General features: G+C 47.7%; 1 protein-coding gene across 2 annotated transcripts in view; it reads right to left on the bottom strand.

The window, feature by feature from the left end:
• Window positions 1–22,755, bottom strand: part of CRAMP1 (cramped chromatin regulator homolog 1) — a 1,760,184-nt gene that overhangs the window by 320,067 nt on the left and 1,417,362 nt on the right. For both annotated transcript variants that reach the window (XM_069646975.1, XM_069646973.1), the window contains exon 18: window positions 12,848–13,082. In XM_069646975.1, the coding sequence (XP_069503076.1) occupies window positions 12,848–13,082 (235 nt within the window). The remainder of the gene's footprint in view (window positions 1–12,847; window positions 13,083–22,755) is intronic.

Genomic DNA, 22,755 nt, shown 5'->3' with positions numbered 1-22,755 from the left:
TCGGCCTTTTTCCCTAGTGGGTTACATTATTTGTGGTCTGAGCATTGAGGGTTTTCTCTACAATCTTATAAGGTATTTCTTGACCTGAAAAGGCAGGAACAAGGCCAGACTACAATATGGTCAAAGAACAAGCAAAGATCTTGTGGCACAGCCATTTTGGGGGTCTAGCAACGTTTAGTAGCCCCATGTGTTAAACTCGAATGTGCATAGCAAAAATAATGGAAACATTGTAAAAATGTGACTGTCACCAGCTCGTCTTTTAGCACATATTAAAGTAACCAAAAATCCCATGTGTAAAAAGCTAGGATGACACAAAAGTATCCCCCACTGCACTGCACTGTACAGTGCTGTGTGCAATGTTAAGTAGTACAAGAATTAAACAGGGAAACAGTTTCCGAGTACTGATAGTCTGAAGGACTGATCAGTTTCACCATACCAATGAACAAAAGGTAAGGGGCATGAAGCTGAAGGCTTTACCTTCCTTCAAAATGTCAGAACAAGATAAAATCAGAGCCAAAAGAATGGGGACTCCATAGGTGTTGTGCACCGCAAGTCCGCAGAAGACACTGGCCGTTTGATACGCTGCGCTACGTCCATGCAGCATATCCTTTATAAACTGAGGATCGAATCACTGGTGGCAAAGCCCACGCAGGACAAGGCTGCAGTGTTGTGTGCCGCAGGTGTTTGGCGACGAAGGGGTAGCAGCGCAGAATGCGAGTACGCTGCACAGTCAACGACCATCAGCGACCGAAAGGTTAGAAAGGTGCGGGGAAGGGTAGCAGCCACTACTGCTCTCTAAACTACCCGCCTTTGTGCCTACTTCTACGTAACTGTCTGACATAATGTACTCTGTCTCTGGCAACCCCAGCCTCTACCGGTTAGCCATGTTTTGTGTCCTTTCTCCAGCTTCCCTTCAATTGCAGCTACTGTTGTACTGTGAACTGTGTCCCATTAGGCTCTCTACCTCTCTTGGTCCCCTTCATCTGTGGTTACTGTTGTTCTATGCACCATGTCCCATTATGCTCTCTCCACTCTCTAGTTTCCCACCCTGCTGGCGGTACCGTTGTACTGCTGTGTCATTGTCTGCTCCTCCTGTTTGTTCCCTACTTTGTGACCCCCCCTCTGCGCATCCTGCGTTGTGCGGCGCTGGGCTGCACATCTCTCCTTCTCTCTTTCGCTCACTCCTCCTCCTACTTTGCGCCTTGCACCCTCTATGGTGCTTTTCGTTTCTCCCATCTTCTTTAACTGCTACTTTATCTCCTATCCTATCCCTATCCAAATCACTTAGTCTGGAAGGAAGAAGTTCAAGAGGGACATCCTGGTCTCCAACCAAGTCCTCCCTATCGCTGATACCTACAACAGTGCTTCCTCCAGACAGACTCACCGACATCCTCCTTGTCGTTGCCTCACCACGCCTATGGACCCTTCATATGGTCTTGGATCTCTCTCCTATCTCTTCTTCCACCATTAATGGAGGCACTCAGTGGGAGGTCTACTTGACCTCCTTCCACTCCCCCAAGACCATAATTAATGTCTATTTGAATGGCACTGTCTTGGTGCCGGGTCCTCAGCCCAATTCCGTCCTCTTCGATAGGACTCAACTTACTTCCTTCTCCTGCTAATCCTACTAGCACCTCTCAGGTTCCTCTGCCACCTTCTTCTGCCGCCTTTCTGGCACCTTCCTCCTCCTCTCTGGCTACTATGCCACCTCCTGCAACCACCTCTGCCCACTCCTGTTGCCCCTCTACCACTTAAGCTGGACGTACCTCAAGCCTCTACCCCTACCCTGGAAGTCTTTCAAATGTGGAAACCTACTCTGCGTCGCTACTCTCAACTCTCGCTCTGCTGTCAAAAACTCCTCTGACATCTGCCACCTCCTCGAAGAACTTGACCTAGATGTTCTCGCTCTCACCGAGACATGGTTCATGGCAAGCTCTGTCACAAGTTTTGACACTCTCCTCCCTGATGGCTAGAAGATCCTCTCCAAACCCAGAACCAACCAACCCAGAGGTCGAGTAGCTCTGATATTTTTATTTTTTTATTTTATTGTTACAGTTGGATACCAACTTTTTAATAGTAAATTTATTTCTACATATACATAGATAAAATTATTTTTTTAAAGAAAAAAAAAAATCACAATTATCCCAAGAATTTTTTTTTCCACAATAAATAAGATGTGTTTGTTAACAAAATATTGTACAAAATGAGCTTGATTAGTTGAGTATGAAAAAGTCTATTCCATAGATCTTCAGGTGTCAAAATGATAAGCCCCTTAAAATGTGGTTGAACAGTCTTTCTCCTGCCTTGTAGCATTGGACATTCTATCATTAGATGTTGAAGACTCTCAGATTGGTCAGGATTACAGTTGGATCTACAACCATTATCAGTCATGGAGATCTCGTGTCGCTTCAGTAGAATGTGTCTGGTTTTACAGAGGTTTAGGCGAAATCGCAGATGACAATGTATTACTTACCGCAAAAGCACTTCTGATGGTTGTATGTGCTTAGATTCACATGCTGTGCATAGTCCGACATCCAGTGGTCACTGCGGCGTATTGCATTTTGTTTTTCGTAGTCGACAAGGCGTGTCTGTAACACTATCCCTATAGTGACGTGCGGTGTACCCACAATCCCTCACGCGTCAAGGTCCCTCTGTTTGTATTTTTTCTGCCCTGAGGGAGCCTTCTAGACGTGAGTGAGTACAGAAAAGAGAGATATAAAAAGATGTCTATGTTCCTTCCATCCGAGCGGGGAGGAAGGGTGGGCGCATGTGAATCTAAGCAGATACAACCATCAGAAATGCTTTTACGGCAAGTAATGCATTGTCTTCTGATGTTTGTTAATCTGCTTAGAATCACATGGTGTGCATAGACTAGCGAGCAGTACCCGGAGTTGAAGGTGGGTTGTGAGAAGGAACAGTAGAGAAAAGATGTCTTAATACTGCTTGTCCCACCTGGGAATCAGATCTAGAGTGAGCATCTAGACAGTAGTGTTTTGTAAAGGTTTGTACAGAACTCCAGGTTGCCGCTTTGCAAATGGACTCGAGGGGAACAATTGCAATGAATGCTATGGATGCCCCAGTGCCTCGAGTAGAGTGTGCTCTTGGCTTGAAGGGTAGTTCTCTCTTAGCAAGAGTGTAACAGAGAGTGATGCATTGAACAATCCATCTAGATATAGTGGACTTTGAGACTGCATCCCCTTCTCTTCCTGCTGCCACCGAGACAAAGAACTGATTAGTCTTTCTTAGTGGTCTAGTTCTTTCCATATAAAACATGAAAGCTCTGCGCACATCAAGTGTATGCAGGATTTTTTCTCCCATATTTGAAGGGTTTTGAAAGAACGTTGGTAGTTCTATTGACTGGTTGACATGGAATTTCTAGATGAATTTCGGTGCAAACCTCGGGTATGTGCGTAGAACCACTATCTTTGTGAACTGTTACAAAGGGGTCTACAACAGAAAGAGCCTGTAGTTCACTTACTCTCCTAATGGAAGTGATAGCTATTAGGAAAGCAGTCTTAAGAGTGAGGTCCTTAAGAGTTGCCTTGTGCATGGGTTCAAAGGGTGAGCCCATAAGCCTGGTAGGTACCACATTTAGGTCCCAGCCGGGAGCTGGGTTTGCTATCGGAGGGTGTATTCTCTTTACCCCCTCCATGAAGGCTTTGATAACTGGGACTTTCCACCATGACCCTTTAAGCTGGGAAGTTGTGTATGCAGAAAGTGCCGCTAGGTGGACTTTAATAGAATTGAACACTAGACCTGAGTTCAGTAAATGGGTCAGGTACAGAACAATGTGCATGGGAGAGCAGTCAACCGGGTTGATGTTTCTTCCTCTACACCAGATGACAAATCTCTTCCATTTGCTAGAATAACAGTGACGAGTGTTAGGCTTTCTAGCCTCCCTGAGGATGTCCATGCATCTCTGCGGGAGCTGTAAATGTCCAAATTCTATGATCTCAGGAGCCAGGCTGCTAAGTTCATAGTCTGAGGGCATGGATGCAGAGTCCAACCCTTGTCCTATGACAGCATGTTGTACGGGCAGGGAAGTTTCACTGGAGGAGATCGAGACATCGCCATCAAGTGAGCGAACCATGGCTGCCGGGCCCACATAGGGGCCACTAGTATCATGGTAACTTGTTCCTGGTGCATCTTGTGCACAATCTTGTTGAGAAGGGGAGTTGGGGGGGAAAAGCGTAAACAAATTTCCCTGACCATGGAATCGATAGACTGTTCCCCTTGGATTGGTTCTGGGGGTACCTGGAGGCGTAATCTTGGCATTACGAGTTCTCCAGAGTTGCGAACAGGTCTATTTCTGGGAATCCCCATTGTGTGAAAACGTCGAAGACAATGTCTTCGTGTAACCACCATTCGTACTCTGAGGGCAGAGGGAAGTCTCTGCTGAGTTTGTCTGCTAGCAGATTGAGTTCCCCTGGTACATGTTGTGACAGTAGGAACATGTGTTTGAGAGCCCACTTCCAGCTGTTCTGGGACAGCTTGGACAGTCCTGGAGAGTGAGTGCCCCCTTGCTTGTTGAGGTAGTACATGGATGTGGTGCTGTCCGTGAGGACCATCACCATCTTCCCTTGTAGGTGTGCCTGGAAGGCTTTTAGTGCCTTGAACACAGCCAATAGCTCCAGTATATTTATGTGCTTGGATGCTACGCTCGGAGTCCACACTCCGTGAGCAGTCTGATGGGATAGGTGAGCCCCCATCCTGTGAGGGATGCGTCTGTGGTTAGAGTGGCTTCCATTGCGGGGGTGGCGAATGGTTTCCCTATTACCAGGTTTTCCTTTGACCACCACCGTAGCGAGAGAACCAAGGCCTGCGAGACCATCACTAGATTATCCCATTATCCGCTGGCCTGACACCACTGGCTGTTGAGCCACTCTTGCATTGGTCGCAGGCGCGCGTGAGGTACCAAATAAATACATGACGCCATCATTCCTAGCAAGCGCATTGCTCTGCGTACCTGCCACATATTGAGGGATCTGAAACAGCATGTTTTGGACCCTCTCATTGGAGGGGAAGACGAGGCCGTCCTTTGTTCGAATTAGAGCCCCTAGGAATTGTTTGATGTAGCTGGGGTCTAAGCTGGACTTCTTCTCATTGATGGAGAAGCCCAGTTGCAACAAAATGTCTACAGTCTTTTGGGTATTTGAGAAGCATGTTTCGAAAGAATCCCCTGTTATGAGCCAATCGTCAAGGTAAGGGTATACTGGGATGGACAACCTGCGCAGGTGGGCTGCTGCCACTACCAGTACTTTCGTGAATGCCCTTGGTGCTGATATGTCGAAGGGTAGCACTCTGAACTGGTAGTGTTTGCCCTCTATCATGAACCTGAGGTATTTCCTGTGCGCTGGCAACATTAAAATATCATGTCCAGTGTTGTCATGTAATCTCCTTGTGATAGCAGGGGGATCACTTCCTGTAAGGTCACCATACGAAACTTTTGAGGTTTGACAAATTTGTTCGCTGGCCGCAGATCTAGTACAGGGCGCATGGTTAAGTCCTTTTTGGGTACTAGGAAGTACACTGAATAAACACCTTCCGTTACCTGAGATGGAGGCACGACCTCTATGGCCCCTTTTTCCAGTAGCTGGTCCACTTCTTGCAGAAGGATGGCAAGGTGTTCTGGTGTCATGCGTTGTCCCCTTGGGGGTCTGTACATTGGGGAACTGTTGAATTCTATACAGTAGCAGCGGGCTATGGTTGATAGTACCCAGCGGTCTGATGTTATTCCCTCCCATGCTGGAAGAAAGGATGTTAATCGGCCCCCGACTGGCGATGCATGGGAGGGGACCCGAATCTTCGAGTCATTTGGTGTTGATGGCTTGGGAACCTCTAGGGGTGGAACCCCAACCTCTCCCTTTGCCACGGCGTTGTCCTCTCTGGTTGTATTGTCCACTGGTACCTTGGTTAGAGGACCAGTTGTTTGCAGAGTATTGCTGCTGCTGATTTTGCTGCTGGCGTTGGCCTCGAAAAAAGCGCCTATTGCCATAGCTAGGTCTGTTAGGAGGCCTAGAAATCTGGTGTAGGGTTTTGATGGTGTCAAACTCTTTCTTTGCCGTTTCTAGTGCCTCATCAACCGCCTTCCCAAAGAGGTTGGCATCTTCCATAGGCTTGTTGATTAGAGATGCTTGTGTTTCAGGTTTAAACCCCGAATTACGCATCCAGACATGGCGTTTGAGGAGTATTCCTTGGACTAGGGAATGGCCAGCCGTTTCTGCAACATCCAGAGTGTTTTTCACAATGCTTTGGTTGACTAGGGTCCCTTCAGTAATCGTGGCCAGAAGCCGTGTACGTAGGGGTTCTGGCACCTCCTCGATGTCCTTACGTAGCTTGCTCCATTGTGCATCTGCGTAACTTGCTAGCAAGGAGTTGTTGTTTGCAATCCTTGCGGAAAAAGCAGCAGAGGCTGTGATCTTCTTCCCTAGGGCATACCATTTTTTACCCTCTTTATCTGGTGGTGCCTCGCTGGTTGACAGCGGGACCCCTGCTCTTTTCCTTGTATTTGTCACCACTAGGGAGTCTGGTACAGAGTGGCCCCTGACGTACAACGGGTCTGAAGGAGAGGGACTGAATAGTTTTTTTATCCTCGGGTTGACCCCTCTGACCAACGCGGGGGTAGATAGTGAAGGGATAATTTGTATCCTTATTGAGGCGAGGAGGGGAATGGTTTGGCTGACGGGGTTTCTCCTTGATAACTTTCTCCACAGAGTCAATGTCAGGAGAAATCGCCCCAGTGTCAATTTCGAAATGCGCTGCTGTCTTGCGTAGTAGTGCATTAAATGTAGGTTGATCGTCTATAGGTGACGTGTTCCTATTAGGTGAGTCCTTGGGAGGGGACAGGCTTAGGGCATCAGGGTCCGAAAACGTTGATGGGGACTGCCAGGGCTGTGAAGCACCTTCGTCTGGGTCTTCTCCGAAGCCCCCCCACCTATATCTGGATTATCTTCAAAACCCTCCTCCTCTAGGTTTTGTTCCACTTCGTTGCTTAAAAATTCGTCCTCCTCCTGAAAGTGGGGGTCCTCTCCAGTGAGGTCATATAAATCTACCTCATCTTGGGAGGGATTAAACAGCCTAGGGAATTTAGCCCTGGGGCCCTCCTGAGGTCCCTCTCTTGCCCTTTTGGGTGTTGGTAGGTTTTGAGTCTCCATAAACGTCTCCATCTTCTCCATACAGAACTGGAGTCTCTCCAGGGTCTCATGAGGTACCCCAGGGAGGTCTGGGAGAGGAGGTGGGGGGGGGGGGGAATAGGGTATTCGGCCTGAAAACGCTTTGACCTATCCCATAACGTCGAAGAAAGGTTTCCGTCGCCATCTGAAAAGCCTTCTGGCAGGCTAGGAGTCCCTCTAGATGAAGGGGGAAGTTTCTGCCTTCCTTCCGGCCTTTTCGGCGTTTCTCTAGCCTTCTGAGTGGTATTAGGCGTATCTTCCGCCGTCCGCTTCTGGCTATCGGTGGAAACGATCCTCTCCAGGCTCTCGACGATTAATCCGTCTGTGGAGGGCTCTGGTCTCGACGTTACAGGCGTCGCGTGTTCTACGGCGATGGGTGCTCTCTGACGGAGCGCTTAGTCTGGTGGTTTGGGGGTAGCGCCCTTATCTGGGGGAAGCCCAGTCGCTGGTCGCGTTTGCGAGGGGGGCTTAAGACTCTTACGGTCTGAGGAGGATGCCGGTGGAACCTGCGCTGATGGTTTCTTCGTCTTCGACGAAGAAGAGCCGTGGGTTATGTGTTTATGGGAGTGTCTTTTGTGTGCGTCAGTGTCGCCGGGTGTTCATCCCCATAAGCAGGGCGTGAGCCGAGCTTGTCTGAGCCGGGGACAGACGACTAGGAGCGTGAGCGCTCCTTGGAGAGGTCTACGACTTCCGAAGCGGATGTCGGGTTATCACATTCCTCGTCACTTTCTGCGGTGGCGGCGGGTGAGGAATCGGACCTCGACATGGCGTAGGCCGCCCACCTCTTGACCCTGCGGTCTTTTAAAGTCTTAGGCTTAAGAAGCTGACAAGCTGCGCAGCCGTCTTCCTTATGATCGAGGGGCAAGCAACGCTTACACCGTTTATGCTCGTCTTTCCAGGTGAACTTGCCCTTGCAACGCGGGCAAAACCTAAAGGGTGTCCTCTCCATAGCTGAGGAAATATTTAGCTGCGATAACAACCCCGAGGGAAAAGGAGGGGAAAGGGAAAGGCATTCTCAGAGAGAAAAAAGAAATGTCCCACGACCCCACTCTCCCTACTGTCTTTTGGCCGGCGAGGCCAGGCCACGTGTTCGGCAGTGCCGAAGGATCTCCTCTGTCTCGTCCCCGCCCTCGAAGTTCTTGCTCGGCGGAGAAACAGCTTTGCAGCTACGTCGAGGGAGGGATCTATGTAATGGATATTAATAAGGAACGACCAAAGGTCGAGTAATGAATTTGCAATGTCTCTCGAGGAGCTCTGCGTAAAGGCGACCAATATCTGGGCGGAAAAAAACAATCTGAGAGACCGACGCGTGAGGGATTGTGGGTACACCTCACGTCACTATAGGAATAGTGTTACAGACACGCCTTGTCGACGTCCCCTTTTCGACTACGAAAAATAAAATGCAATACTCCGCAGTGACCACTGGATGTCGGACTATGCACATCATGTGATTCTAAGCAGATTAACAAACATCAGAAATATATATTTCTATATATTTTTGGCAAGGAAATTTTAGGAGATAAGATTCAGTTGTACGAAAACTTCTTGGGTGCAAAGGGATTTTCTATGTATGATTTATATTTGTAACAGATCAGTAGTATTCATCCAATCAGAATGCCAAAGCTTATATTTGGCTTGTGTTGGATTTGTCGTCAAAAGCTCTTCCGATATATTGGTCATATCTCGTATCAAGGCGACATGATCTCTCCACTCACGAGCAAATCTATGATCTGCATGGAGCATATATTTAGATAGATAATTTGTCAAATAGTAGATTCTCACTTTTTGCTAACAGAAATTTCCTATACAATGTACAAATCTTCCAGCTATACATAATAAATAAAGATGGCAAACCCAATTCTTTTCTCATCATAGGCATGGGCTGGCTCTTAGGTAATCCTAGAACCGCTTTCCAGTAAGCTCCTTCCAATCTAGTCCAATATATACTGGTCTTGATAGGTTTCGTTTCTGTCCCATATAAGATAATCAGGACTGTCTTTTGCATATAATATCTTATTGCTGTGGAATTTGAGAATTTACCATATTTATATTGTATTATTTTTGCTTCTGAAGTGGCAACTTTAAGTTTTGTACGTATCCCAGCAAGATATAGGTTATCTGATAACTGGTTGTTAATATTGACGCCTAAATATTGGTAATAATCAATAATTTCAAGTCTTTCATTAGTTAGGTGCCAAACAAGAGATTTGGCTTTTTTTTCGTTTGTAGTGCAGTAAGGAATCTTTGTTTTAGCTATGTTGATCTCTAATAGATTTTGGTTGGCATAAGTCTCTAGGCGGTTAATAGTTTTCTGAGGCATTGTGGAGTCTTAGACATCAAGACGAGATCATCCGCATAAAAAAAAAACACGCTATGCAAGCTAAACCCAAGCGTGGTGGGTCAACGTTCATGGCTCTGATCTTTCCAGAGTGGGTCCCTGCTTCTGCCATTCCTACACAGGCCTACCCCTAATTTGATTGCCTTGTCTGCAGGCTCTCTATCTCACCTGGCCTCTCTCTGACTGCAGCCACCATCTACAAGCCACCTGGACCTCTTCCTCTCCAAGTGGGCTGACCTCTCCTCTCCTTGCCCCTCTACTTCTCAACATCTCCTCGGAGACCTCAACATCCACCTGGATGCTTCAAACCCTCCTCTGGGCTCTTCCACAACGTCTGTGACACTCTCTCTCTCTTTCCATGCTACTCTCTGATCCAACACTCTGCTGGACACAACTTGGATGTTCTCATCTCCTCAGACATCCCCCTTTCTAATCCTCTCAACACTCCTCTCTCTTGGACTGACCACTTCCTGCTCTCCTCTCACCCGAAACTCTGTTCCTCAGGCTAAACCCACCCCTGCATTACCACCTACTTTCGCCATCATTCGGCCCATGAAGTGTGCGTCAGTGAATGACTTTGCCTCTACTTTCTCTGCTCCTTCTATGCCTGACTATCATTCTAACACAGCCCCCTGTAACCTGCATCTATCTTTCTCCAACACTCTGGACGTCCTTGCCCCTGTCATGAGAATCAGTCTGAAGTCTACCTCCAAGTGAAACTCTTGGTATGACTCCAACCTCGCCGCCCTGAAACGCAAGTACAGGGTAGCTGAGAGGAACTGGAGGGCTTCAGACACATCCTCTCACAAACTGGCCTGCTGCTTGCTCCAAAGGCAATACTGACTTCTCTGTCCTGTCCAAGAAGAGAGTCCACATCCAATCCCGCGTCTCAGCGGCCCTGACAACAACAGCTGAACTCTTTAAAATCTGTAAAGAGATGGCCAATCCTTCTACAGTCTCCACCCCTCCTGTTCCCTCCCATGCCCTCTGTACAGCTCTGGCTTCTCACTTCACGACTAAAACGCAGGACATCATGTCCTTTCTCTCCTCATCCTCTCCCGGCCCCCCCTCTAGCCGCATCTCCCTCTCCTCCTTTCTCCTCTTTCTCTCTGACAACACCCGACAATGTTTCTAGACAAGTCCGATGTCCAAACAGGTGCTCCCCTGCTCCTCCAGAACTACCAAGGACCACATGGATACCCTTGCTCCAGCCTTGGCTGATTTCTGCAATCACTCTTTCGCCACTCGATCTTTTGCCTCTCTTTTCAAGCACTCCTTTGTGCACCCCCCCCCCTCATTAGAAAGCCTTCTGCAAATCTTACCAGTATGGCAAACTATCACCCGATCTCTATATTTATTTATTGTACTTATTATTTATTCTGTTCTCTCCTCTGCTGCGCATCTTCCACTTCTCCCCCTTCCATGCACTTTACCCTTTCCCATGCACTTGCACGCTCCTAATGTCACTGGGCCTAGTAAGATAGTTGTTTTTGTTCTCCCCTGTTCCCCTCCCTTTGCCTGGTCGTGCTCTGAAACACTTGTGTACCAGCGCGATACAAATAAAATATCATATCCTATCACTCCTTTCCTGGGCAAACTCTTGTAAACGCTGGCCCATCTCCCAGCTTACTCACCACTCTGAATCTTTTGGTTGTCTCAATGACCATCAGTCTGGCTTTAGATCAGCCAGAGGCACGGAAACTGCTCTCCTGAACACCTGTGAAGATCTGCTCACTAATCTTGATTCCAGCCTTCCTACTGTCCTTATCCTCATTGACCTTTCCTCTGCTTTTGACACGGTCAATCACGCCATCAATCGACTCCATAAGAACCTGGGCATCACAGATAAGGTCCTGGAGTGGTTGACCTTCTTCCTCCTGGACCGACACTCCCAGGTCCAACTTGGGTCCTTTCTCTCCACCACCTCGCTATCGACATGTGGTGTTCCCCCGGGCTCTATCCTCTGACCTTGGCTCTTCAATGTCTACTTGGCCCCTTTGGCCCACCTGATCTCTACCTTCTCCTGTAACTTTCAGCGTTATGCGAATAACACTCAGCTCTCTTTCAGGCTCCCCTCAGCCTCCTCTCCTCTCTTGCTCATTCCTGACTGTCTAGCCGTGATTCAGGATTGGTGCGCCTCCAACGATCTCTGCCTTAATGCCAGTAAGACAGAGATCCTTCTCAATGGGACCCCTGCTCCCTCTCTCACTCACTCTGGCCGCCCTCCTTGGGCCCTCTTCCTTCACCTTCCTGGGAGGTAAAAACCTTGCTGTCATCTTTGATTCCACCCTCTCCTTCTCTCCTCACATCATAGACCTTGCCAAGAAGGCCCACTACCAGCTGCACCTTCTCAGAGGTATTCTTCATTTTCTCCCCCCCACCCCCCTCAAAAGCTCACTGTCTCCATAGCTGTGGTTCTCTCTAGGTTGGACTAATGCAACATCCTTTTTCTCAATCTGCCCTCCTCTACTTTCCACCCTCTGCAACTAATCCAGAACAGGACTGCGAGATGTGTCCTTGGCTTCAAGACCAGGGACTACATCTCTCCAGCCCTGAAATCTCTCCACTGGCTCTCAGTGGCTGCAAAGATCAATTTCAAGACCCTCTGCATCGTCCACAAGGCTTTATGGGGCCAGGGCCCGCACTACATCCAACTCTCCCTTCCAAAACAAGGTTCCTTCTTGAGCCCTTCGCTCAGCTACCTCAAACTCTCTGAGGGTCAGATGCTTCTCCAGGCATAGAGTGGGGTGTAGATCTTTATCCTCTGAGGGTGCGTCCTACTGAAATAGCCTCCCTGCCCCTCTCAAACATGAGCGGACCACCTGAAGTACCGGAAGCAGCACAAGACCTTCCTTTTCCCCTCTGCTTTCACGTTTTCCCCTGCGGACCTACCTATCCGCTGTGCCGACGGGTCACTGGGTATCCGGGGTCCTCTAGGATCAGTCTCTCCTGTACTGCCTCAGGGCCTAAATCGCACTGAGGGGCTGTAATTGTAACCCTACTGTCTCCTGCCTCCTTGCACTTACACAGAGACGCGCTGCCCTGATTGCACTTCCCCCCCCATTCCCTCACCTTGGCACCTCCCCCTTCATACTTCCCCTGCACTTTACTTCGTCGCACTTGCACAATCTGATTGACACAGGCCTAGTAAGATCGTTTGTCTTGTCTTCCCTCGGTCTTCCTTCCCTTGTCTTGTCGTGCATAGAAACACTTGTGTACAGGAGCGTTATAAATGACATATCATAGGAAACGATGGAGGGAATGTTAGCAAAAATAAAATCTTGCCTAACAGTCAGAAGAGTAATTCTACTACTTAGTAGACTGCTTTGTCACTTACCATATTGTCCAGAACTGATAGCGATTTCAATGATGGAGTCACTAATGTGAGTGGTAGGTTCCCCATGCGACAATACTTCCTCGGGGGGTCCAGGAAGGGAGATATCCAGCAAGGCCGAGACATTCGGAGGGGAGAGATGAGCAGTGGTCACTTGTGAAGGATGCAAAGGAGTAGTTTGGCCATTCTGGTGGGAAGCTTTTGGAAGTTCAGAGAGAGAGAGGACAGAAGCAACCTGCTGTAAAGAGAAAAGATTAATACAAGATCAAAGTCTTAAAATGAAGTTGTCCAAGATACAGTGTTCCACTACCACATACATTTTTCCAAGAACCAATTGGCAAAGTAAAAATGTGTTATATTTGGGCTTGGTGCAGCATAGGTCTCCCAAGGAACTGTTCTTTCTATGTTAGGCATATAAAAATATAAAAAGAAATTGTCCCACATTACCAGGGTCTTGCCAGAATTCCAGAAGTGGACTAACTTCTTGTTATGATATGTGATGTGTCAGCATGAAGTGTTTTAATTATTTAAAATGAATTTACTTTCAAATGCAGAATTACACTAGAAGCAACACCAACAAATAAGTAAATGATTTACCAATAAATGTAAATACTGAACTGCAAAAGAGAAATTGAAATTACTAGAAACGTTGCATAACACATTTTCAATCATGTCCTGTTGAGGCAAGGTATCCCAATGGAATATAGTTAACATTTAAGTGGCTGTGATGTCACCTATCACACTTCTATGGAACCTCTTGCCAAGCGCCAGAAAACAAACAGAAAAAATACTTACGGCTACAACTGCAACCAGACTATTGGTTTCCAAAAGGCTGGGTTGAAAGGCCATTATTTTAATTTCAACCTCTGTCTTTTATGATATATATATGGGATATATTACTCACCGTAATTGTATTTCTGATGCTTGTATCTGCTTAGATTCACATGCTGTGCATAGGCCGACATCTAGTGGAAGCTGCAGAGTATTACAGTTTGTTTTTCGAAACTCGAAAATGGGCGTCGACACAGGGCGTGCCAGTAATACTATCCCTAGTGTGACACCCACTGTACCCAAGATCCCTCACGCGTCTAGGATCCTCAGATTGTATTTTTTCTGACATGAGGTAGCATGAGGAGTAGCGCGAGTACAGATAATCCAAGCAGATAGACAGAAAGGTAAGACTACAAGCAACCATGCACCTTCTCTCAGAGGGGAGGAAGGGTGGGTCGCATGTGAATCTAAGCAGATACAAGCATCAGAAATACGATTACGGTGAGTAATGTATCCCTTTTGAGGCTTGTGGAATCTGCTTAGATCACATGCTGTGCATAGATTAGCGAGCAGTAGAAGAAGGAGGAGGTGGGATGTGAGAAGGTTCATGAGCGAAGAAATGTCTTAGAACCGCTTGTCCCACTTGTTTATCTGTCTTGGAATGAGTGTCAATGCAGTAGTGCTGAGTGAAAGTATGTATTGAGCTCCATGTAGCTGCTTTGCAAATACTGTCTAAGGGGACATTTGCAATGAAAGCCAGAGTGGCTCCAGTACCTCTTGTGGAGTGGGCCCTTGGAGTAAAAGGCAGTGTTTTATCTGATAGGGAATAGCACAGTTGGATGCATCCGACTATCCACCTAGAGATGGCATTCTTAGAAATGTGGTCACCTTCTCTGCCTGGCGCTATGGAGATAAACAGTTGATCTGTCTTTCTTAGCGGTCTGGTCTTTTCTACGTAGTAGAGGACCGCTCTCCTCACATCTAGTGTGTGGAGTTTTACCTCACCAGAGCTTTTGGGCTTCTGGAAGAAAGCTGGTAGCTCAATAGACTGGTTTACCTGAAATTTGGAGATTAATTTAGATGAGAACCTAGGGTGAGTACGTAAAACCAGCTTGTCCTTATGTATAGTAAAGAAAGGATCCTGCTCTGACAATACTTGGATTTCACTAACCCTTCTTATGGAAGTGATGGCTACTAAGAAGGCAGTTTTATAAGTCAGGTGTTTGAACTAGAGTTGTGCATAGGCTCGAATGGGGGTCCCATGAGCTTAGCGAGTACCACATTGAGGTCCCAACCTGGCGGTGGGTTAGAAATTGGAGGGTGGAGTCTCTTTACCCCTTCCTTAAATGCTTTGATGACCGGTACCTTCCACCATGAGACCTTATTATGGGAAGTGGTGTAGGCTGATAAGGCCACCAGGTGGACTTTTAGGGAGTTGAACACTAACCCTGCATCTAGCAAGAGGAACATATAAATTAGACTGTTAGATGGGGTACAATCTATGGGGTTGATCTGCTTATTCTGGCACCAGATTTCGAATCGTCTCCATTTGTCATAATAACAGTGCCTAGTGTTTGGTTTTCTTGATTCTTTCAAGATATCCATGCATCTTTGCGTTAGACTGATATGCCCGAACTCTATGATTTCAGGAGCCAAGCTGCCAAGTTCATTGAGTGTGGTTGTGGTGCACTGTTAGTCCCTAGTGCTGGGTGAGTAGGTTGTAGTGGCACGGGAGCTTGATGGGATCGCACATCGCCAGTTTGCGCAGATATGGATACCACGGTTGTCTTGCCCCCATAGGAGCAACTAGGATAAGCGTCATCGGTTCCTTGTGTAACTTGTTCACCACCTTCCTCATGAGAGGAGTTGGGGGAAAATGCGTAAGCAAATTTCCCTGACCAGTTCATCCAAACGGGGTTCCCCTTGGAGCCTGGCTGGGGGAACCTTGGCGCGAAGTCTGGGCATTGACGATTTTCGCTTGTGGCGAATAAGTCTATAGTTGGGAAACCCCATTGAGAGAAGAGGTGTTCTATGACTTCTTTGTGTAGAGGCCACTCGTGTTCCTCTGGTGGGGGATCTCTGCTCAATGAGTCTGTTAGAGCTTCGAGTTCCCCTGGAACAGCTTGTGATGACAGGAACATTTTCCGTCTGAGTGACCATTTCCAGATTTACTGTGCAAGCCTGGATAGATTTGGAGAAAGTGTACCCCCTGTTGATATAAAACATATAAAACATTGCTGTGGTGCCGTCTGTTAGGATCTGTACCGACAGGTTTGTTAAATGGGGTTCGAATGCCTGAAGGGCTTTGAATACTGCCAGATGTTCCAGCAGATGGATGTGGTTCTGAGCTGCAGTGTGAGACCACAGACTCTGAGCTGTGTGGTGAAGGTAGTGAGCCCCCCACCCTGCCAGTGAGGCGTCCGTTGTGACCCCTGCCTTTATCTGTGGGTCATAGAAGGGCTTCCCTCATTCGTTTTTCTCTCGTCCACCAGCGAAGGTTTTGTATAAGTGTTGGCGAAACAACCACTAGATCGTCCTACTGACCCCTTGCCTGAGACCACTGTTTCGCCCACCACTCCTGTATGGGACGCAGGCGCGCGTGAGGAACCAGGTATATGCAAGATGCCATCATGCCTATTAAATGCATTACTTTGTGCACCCTTATCTGGCGGCTGGCCTGATAATGTGGTATTTGCAGTAACACATTTTTTACTCTTTCCTCTGAAGAAAAGACCAATCCTTCCCTCTGTGTTTAGGACAGCTCCTAGGAACTGTTTGGAAGTGCTTGGCACTAGGCTTGATTTTTTCTCGTTGATTGAGGAGCCCAATTGAAAGTGGAGGTTGATCGTTGTTTGGAAGTTTTGTCTGCGAATCATAGGTGATTCCCCTGTTATGAGCCTGTCGTCCAGGTAAGAGTACACTGGGATTGCTCCCCTGCGCAGGTGCGCTGCCACTACCGCCAGTACCTTTGTGAATACCCTTGGAGCCGAGACTATTCCAAAGGGTAGAACTTTGGATTGGTAGTGCTTGTTCGCTATCTTTAAACGCAAGAATCTTCTGTGCGCTGGGAACATTGAAATATGAAAATAGGCATCTTTCATATCCAGTGTTGCCAAGTAATCCCCCTTTTTTAGCAGCGGGATTACCTCTTGTAGCGTAGTCATGCACAACTTTTGTGGCTTGACATACTTGTTTGCAGAGCGTAAATCTAATGCATGGCACATTGTTGGATCTTTCTTTGGCACAAGGAAGTAAGTTGAATAAACAACCTTGTTTACCTGGTTGGGGCCACTTCTATGGCGTCCTTTAATAGAAGCGTTATTTGTTCTAGAAGGATCCGGTGATGTTCCTCTGAGTGGATTTTCTGTCGCGGGGGTGGTCGTTGAAGTAGTTCTATGCAGTAGCCCCCTGCTACTGTGGACAGCACCCATCTGTCCGAGGTGATACCCTCCCAATGCGTGGGTGAAGTTGGAAATGCGTCGTCCTACTGGAGATGCACGGGAGAGTACCTGGAGTGGAATGTCACTTGCTCTGAGGTGGGGTACCACCTTGAGCAGGGCCTCTGCCCCAACCACGTCCCCTGCGATGTCCTCTGGGATAGCCTTGGAAGGCTTGTCCTTGATTATTTCCATAGGAACCCTGGGCTTGATTATAGCCAGATCCTCTTTGTGAATTTTGGCCCCGAAAACAGCGAAAATTACTGTTACCCCTTTGACCAGTAGGATTGTTTGTGAGCTGACCTAAAGATTTTAGAGTGTCGTACTCCTCCTTTGCTGTCTGAAGTGCATCTTCCACAGCCTTGCCGAAGAGCACATCAGGTTCCACTGGCATGTTTATTAGAGTGGCTTGTGTTTCTGGACTAAAGCCTGACTGCGGAAGCCATGCATGGCTTTTTATATTAGTTCCCTCTTTAATGACTCTTCCGGCATGGTCAGCTGCATCGAAATTAGATTTCAGGAGACAGGTAGATACAGCCCTTCTGTCTGCTGCCACTTGAGCTAGTTGTGATTTAAGTGGCTCAGGGGCAGACGAAAGTAACGCAGACATTTCCTCCAACTTATGGCAATTATAATTTGCCAAAAGTGTTGCGTTGTTGGCTGTTGTAGTTTGATAGGCCGCAGAGGAAGCGACCTTTCTGCCCATGGCATATATCTTTTTGCTTTCCTTATCCGGTGGGGGCCTTGGAGGAAGCAAGGGGTGTGCCTGCTCTTTTTTTTGTTGTGGTAACAACTAATGAGTCTGGTTTTAATTGGCCTCATATATAAGGGGTCTGATGGTGTAGGCCTGAATAGTTTTGGGTGCTTCTAAGGAAGGGTGTATTCTGCATTGGATCGATTTTAGTAGTGGGATAAACTGACCTACTGTCTTTTTGTCCTTCAGTATTTGTTCAGCGAAGTCTCTATCCTCCTGTACCTCCTGTGTGTCAATTTGGAAGTGTTCCGCCGCTTTGGCTAAGACTTCATTGAGGAGGGGTTGATTATCGACAGGGGAATCAACCACTGGAGTGTCCTGATTAAGAGGGGAATCTATGGAGTATATATTAGCCTCCTGGTCTGCCTCTGGGTCCTCATCATCCCCCATCATAAAGTTAATGTGCATCCTCTTCATTAAGTTGAGGGTCGGGTGTTTCCACAAAAGAAAGATCCTCCTGGTCTTCTGGTTCTAACTCGGGGTCATATAGATCTATAACCGTACTTTGTAAGGGGACATTAGAGCAAGACCTCTTAGAAGGGGGTTGAGTGGGTAAGGCAGAGGCTTGAGAGCCGGAAGGGGCTTAGGTGGGAGGAGTGGAGTGGAAACCTTGAAAGTAATCCAGGTTTTTTTCATAAAAATTAGCCATGAAGATCATTCTTCGCATAACCCTATCAATGTCTTGTGAAGACCATTCCTTTGAACTTGGTATCACAATAGATTGAGGGGAAATACCCAAGTCCTCATCAGTGGGAGGTATAGTCCTTGGTCTAGAGTCCTTAGGTTTCTCTATGGGCTTGGATAATATTCCCTTTTGTGGCGTCTTCTCCCTAGGAGGGTTCTTGTCCCTATGAGGGGCCTTAGAGGACTTTTTATTATGATGTTTTCCCAAACCTGGGGCCCAGAGGAGTGTTTCACAGACTTCTTAGGGCCTGCTGCTTTATCTGACGATGAACATCGAGTGTGGGAGCTGAGGCTTCGTCCGCGGACGACCTGCCTTTGGAAGGAGTTTTTCGAGTGACACCCTTGCCGTCTTTCGACGTTTGAACCCTGTCGTGTGGCGATCTTGATCGAGATTGACCAGAGGACCGGGACTCGGTGGACCATTCTCAGGGTGTCGAACCTTGTTCAGTATTCGACTCGTCTGTCGAATGACGACTGGGGCTTATGTGCTTGGCGGTGTGTGCTTTTGTAGCGCTGCAGCCGGCGGGTGTAGAACCCACAACATGGCCGCCCGCCTGTCCTAGGGGGTCGGGAGTCTGCGCTTGAGGAGCTGAAGCTACTCCAAAGCCCTCACCGTCCGAAAGAATGGCGTCGCTGCAATCGCTAAAGTCTCTCTCTACCTCCATGGCCTCGAGTTGCCAGGCGTAGTGGGCCCAGCGTTTCATGGAGTGGTCCTTTAACATCTTAGGCTTGAAGAGCCTGCACGCTCGACAAGACGTTTCGACGTTGTCTCTTGGGAGACACAAATTACAAACTCAAGTGTTTGTCGACCCAGGGGAATTTACGGTTACACTTAGTGCAAAATTTAAATGGTGTATTTGAAATGGCTTATTTGCCATAATTATGGGTAATGGAAATGGCAGCTGGGAGAACAAAGTGTAGGAAGGGGAGAATATGCATTCTAAAATGGCCTACCCCCTCTCTCCCGACTGTCTGGGCCAAGGCCCGGGGCAGCCTTCCAAGGCCAAACGGTCCATCACGGTGTTCTCCGACTGGCAGTTTTCTTTCTTCACTGGCTGGTGTTTCAGCAGTCGATGAAAGGATAGAAAGAAAAACTATCGTAATTGTTTAAAAGTCAATGGCTTATCGCCGAAAGGAACTTGCTATACGCGTCCGTCTAGCATGGTGGAAAAAAACAATCTGAGGGACCTCGACGCGTGAGGGATCATGGGTACAGTGGACGTCACACTAGGGATAGTATTACTGGCACGCCCTGTCGACGACCCTTTTCGAGTTTCAAAAACAACAACTGTAATACTCCGCAGCTTCCACTAGATGTTGGACTATGCACAGCAGCATGTGATCTAAGCAGATTCCACTAGATAGATATATATAATACATTACTCACCATACTCATATTTCTGGTGCTTGTATCTGCTTAGATTCACATCCTCTGCATAGTCCGACATCTAGTGGAAGTCACACAGAATTACAAGATTTGTTTTTGAAACTCAAAAACGGGCGTCGACAGGGCATGTTTAGTAATACTATCCCTAGTGTGACATGTACTGTACCCATGGTCCTTCACGCGTTGAGGTCCCTCAGATTGTTTGTTTGGTTGTTTCAGACATGAGGTTGCATGAAGTGTATCTTGAGTAAGATGTGATAAAGCAGAAACTGTGATAACCCAGAAAACATCTATGCACCTTCTACTTCAGTAGGGGAGGAAGGGTGGGCGCCACTAGGGAATCTGGTTTGAGTCTAATAAAAAGGGGATCTGTGGGCGTGGGTCTGAATAGCTTCTCTATTCTAGGGTTGACCGCCCTTGTGAGACTAGGCGCCAGTAGAGATGGTTGGGTACGTCTTTGGACAGACTGCAGGAGTTATATAAACTGGGTGGCAGATTTTTGTCCCCCAGAATACCCTCCACAAAGTCCTTGTCGACCTGTGCCTCCTGAGTGTTGATATTAAAATGCTCTGCCGCCTTTAGTAGCAGATGATTGTACTGGAGTGGATTGTCAATAGGTGAACCTGCTATCGGCTGGTCCTGGTGGTCTAGCGACTGGATCACGTAAATATCATCGTCATAAAACTGGTCTTGGCCATAGAGATCCCCCTTCCGAGACCCTGGGTCTGCTTGGTCGTCATAATACGAGTCCTGAGAGGGGTCTTGGTATGTTTGAGAGGTGTCTTGGAGCGTCGAGGCCGGAGTGACTAGAGCAGAGGTGCTAGGCTGTGGGCTCAAGACGAGATATTTTGGCAGGGGGTGGCTGTGCTGATGCTCCTGGCTGTGAGGCATCTTTAAGAATTGTCAATTGGTCAGGATGTCTGTCCATGAAGTCCATGAAACAAGACATTCTCCTTATGATTTTATTGAATTGTTCAGGTGTATATTTGTATGTGGGTGGGAAACCTGACATGACAGTGGTGGCCTAGAAGGGAGTGACATCCTTGTGGTGCATGGCCCCTGACAGGGTGTCCAAGGGGATCGAAAAACCTGTCTGTCTCTCTTGTGGCCAAGGGTGTCGAAAAATGAGACCTTTTCGGCGACCTTGCCTAAAGCAGAGAAGCACTATTGTGTTTCTTAATTAGTTCTTGCATTGTCAGTGACTTCACGGGGGACGCCAAAACGCCTTTCGCCGCCTGTTTTTCGGCAAGGGAAAAGGAGGGCCTTTTTATGTGCAGTGTCTAAACAGACTTTTGTTTTTGGGGAACTGTTTTGAGGCAAATGCACGCCCGATGGCGCAGAGGACAGTGAAGAACCTGAGGCTTTATACCCGGACACCGCATGGGCCTTGGAGCTCGATGGTACCATCGGGAGTCAGCCCAGGGCAATGTCCTTAGTGTGTTTGTGCTTGTGAGTGCTGGGGCCACCAGGTCTCTTCTCCATCACAGAACCACCAGCCTGCTTCTTTGAGTCGGGGGCCAGCACTTAGGTTTTCGACAAACCCCTCTTGCCCTCTGCATTACTCGTGATCCCGATATTGCCCTTGCTGGCGTGTTCCGTCACATCGATGAAGGCCTCAGCTTGCATGGCTTGAGCAGCCCCACGTTTGATCCGCCTATCCTTTAGGGTTTTAGGCCAAAAGAGTTTACAGGAATTAAAATCCTTTTCGGCGTGATCCATCAGAAGACAGTGGTTGCACACTCGGTGCGTGTCCTTCCAAGGGAATTTTCGATGACAGAAGGAGCAAAATGTAAATGGGATTTTGTCCATTACATCCTAAAGGGCAGATTGGTTAGAAACAAAGAAAGTGGATGATGGAGTAAGCATTCTCTAAAAGAGGTCCGTCCACCCGCTCCCTACTTTAATGGGCCGAAGCCCAAAGAGGCCTGTGAAGACAGTGTCTGGTCGTCGATCAGTCAGGCGGTCGTGCGGCAAGGCGAACCACAAAGGAAAGAAATAAAGTTCAAGTACAACTTTAGCTAATCACAAGCATCTGCCCAGAAGAGAACTCTGCATTTGCGAGCGACTTCAATGGCGGAAAAAAACAATCTGAGGGACCTCGACGCGTGAAGGGCCATGGGTACAGTACACGTCACACTAGCTGCAGAAGAATGGCTCCTTTTTCTGGAGAGCCGACTATGGTGGTAGTGGCTTGGAGGGGACTATTTCCTGAGGGAATGACTACCTTCTCCAGGTCGCAATTCACTTCAAAGGCACAACACAAAGTTCCATATTGACAGTCTGAGTTCACTATTCCAATTCCAAAACATCAACATTCCTTATTAGTTAGAGTGGTTCTTCATCATGTGTGCCCTGGATAATGTCTCTCCCTTCTCCAGGTGTCTTGTTCCCAGAATTTTCACAGTGCCAGGTGAATGGCTATCTTCCCCAAGCCTTCCTTGGCTTGGCTTTGCAGTAGACAACACCAGGGGTTATGGCTTCCTTACCCTGATCTCTCTTGGCTTGTAGTTTCATCGTAGCACAGGTAATGTCTTTCCTAGGTCCTTTTCCGCAGTTCACGGTGGCAGGGGGAATGACTTCCTTCCCCAGACTTGTACCAACATGGTTCACTAACCAGACAAGTATGGTCTTGTTCTCACAATGTCCATAACGCCAGGGGGGATTACTCCTTTGACCTGGTCTTTCTTAGGATTCTCACAATGTTCACAATGCCAGGTGGAAAGGACTTCCTTCCCCATGGTCCTTCTCAGGCTTTTCACAGTGCCAGAGGAAAAGCAGAGGGGGGTGACTTTCTTCCCCCGGTCTTTCTCAGACTTCTCTGCAGAGTATATAGCAGACCTGGTTCACTACCAGAGGATTAGCAGAGTATTAGCCTTTA

Source organism: Ambystoma mexicanum, chromosome 2q (genome assembly GCF_040938575.1).
Source record: "Ambystoma mexicanum isolate Mex_15411 chromosome 2q, UKY_AmexF1_1, whole genome shotgun sequence".
NCBI classification, from domain to species: Eukaryota; Metazoa; Chordata; class Amphibia; order Caudata; family Ambystomatidae; genus Ambystoma; species Ambystoma mexicanum.
This window is presented reverse-complemented; position numbering and strand designations above follow the sequence as displayed.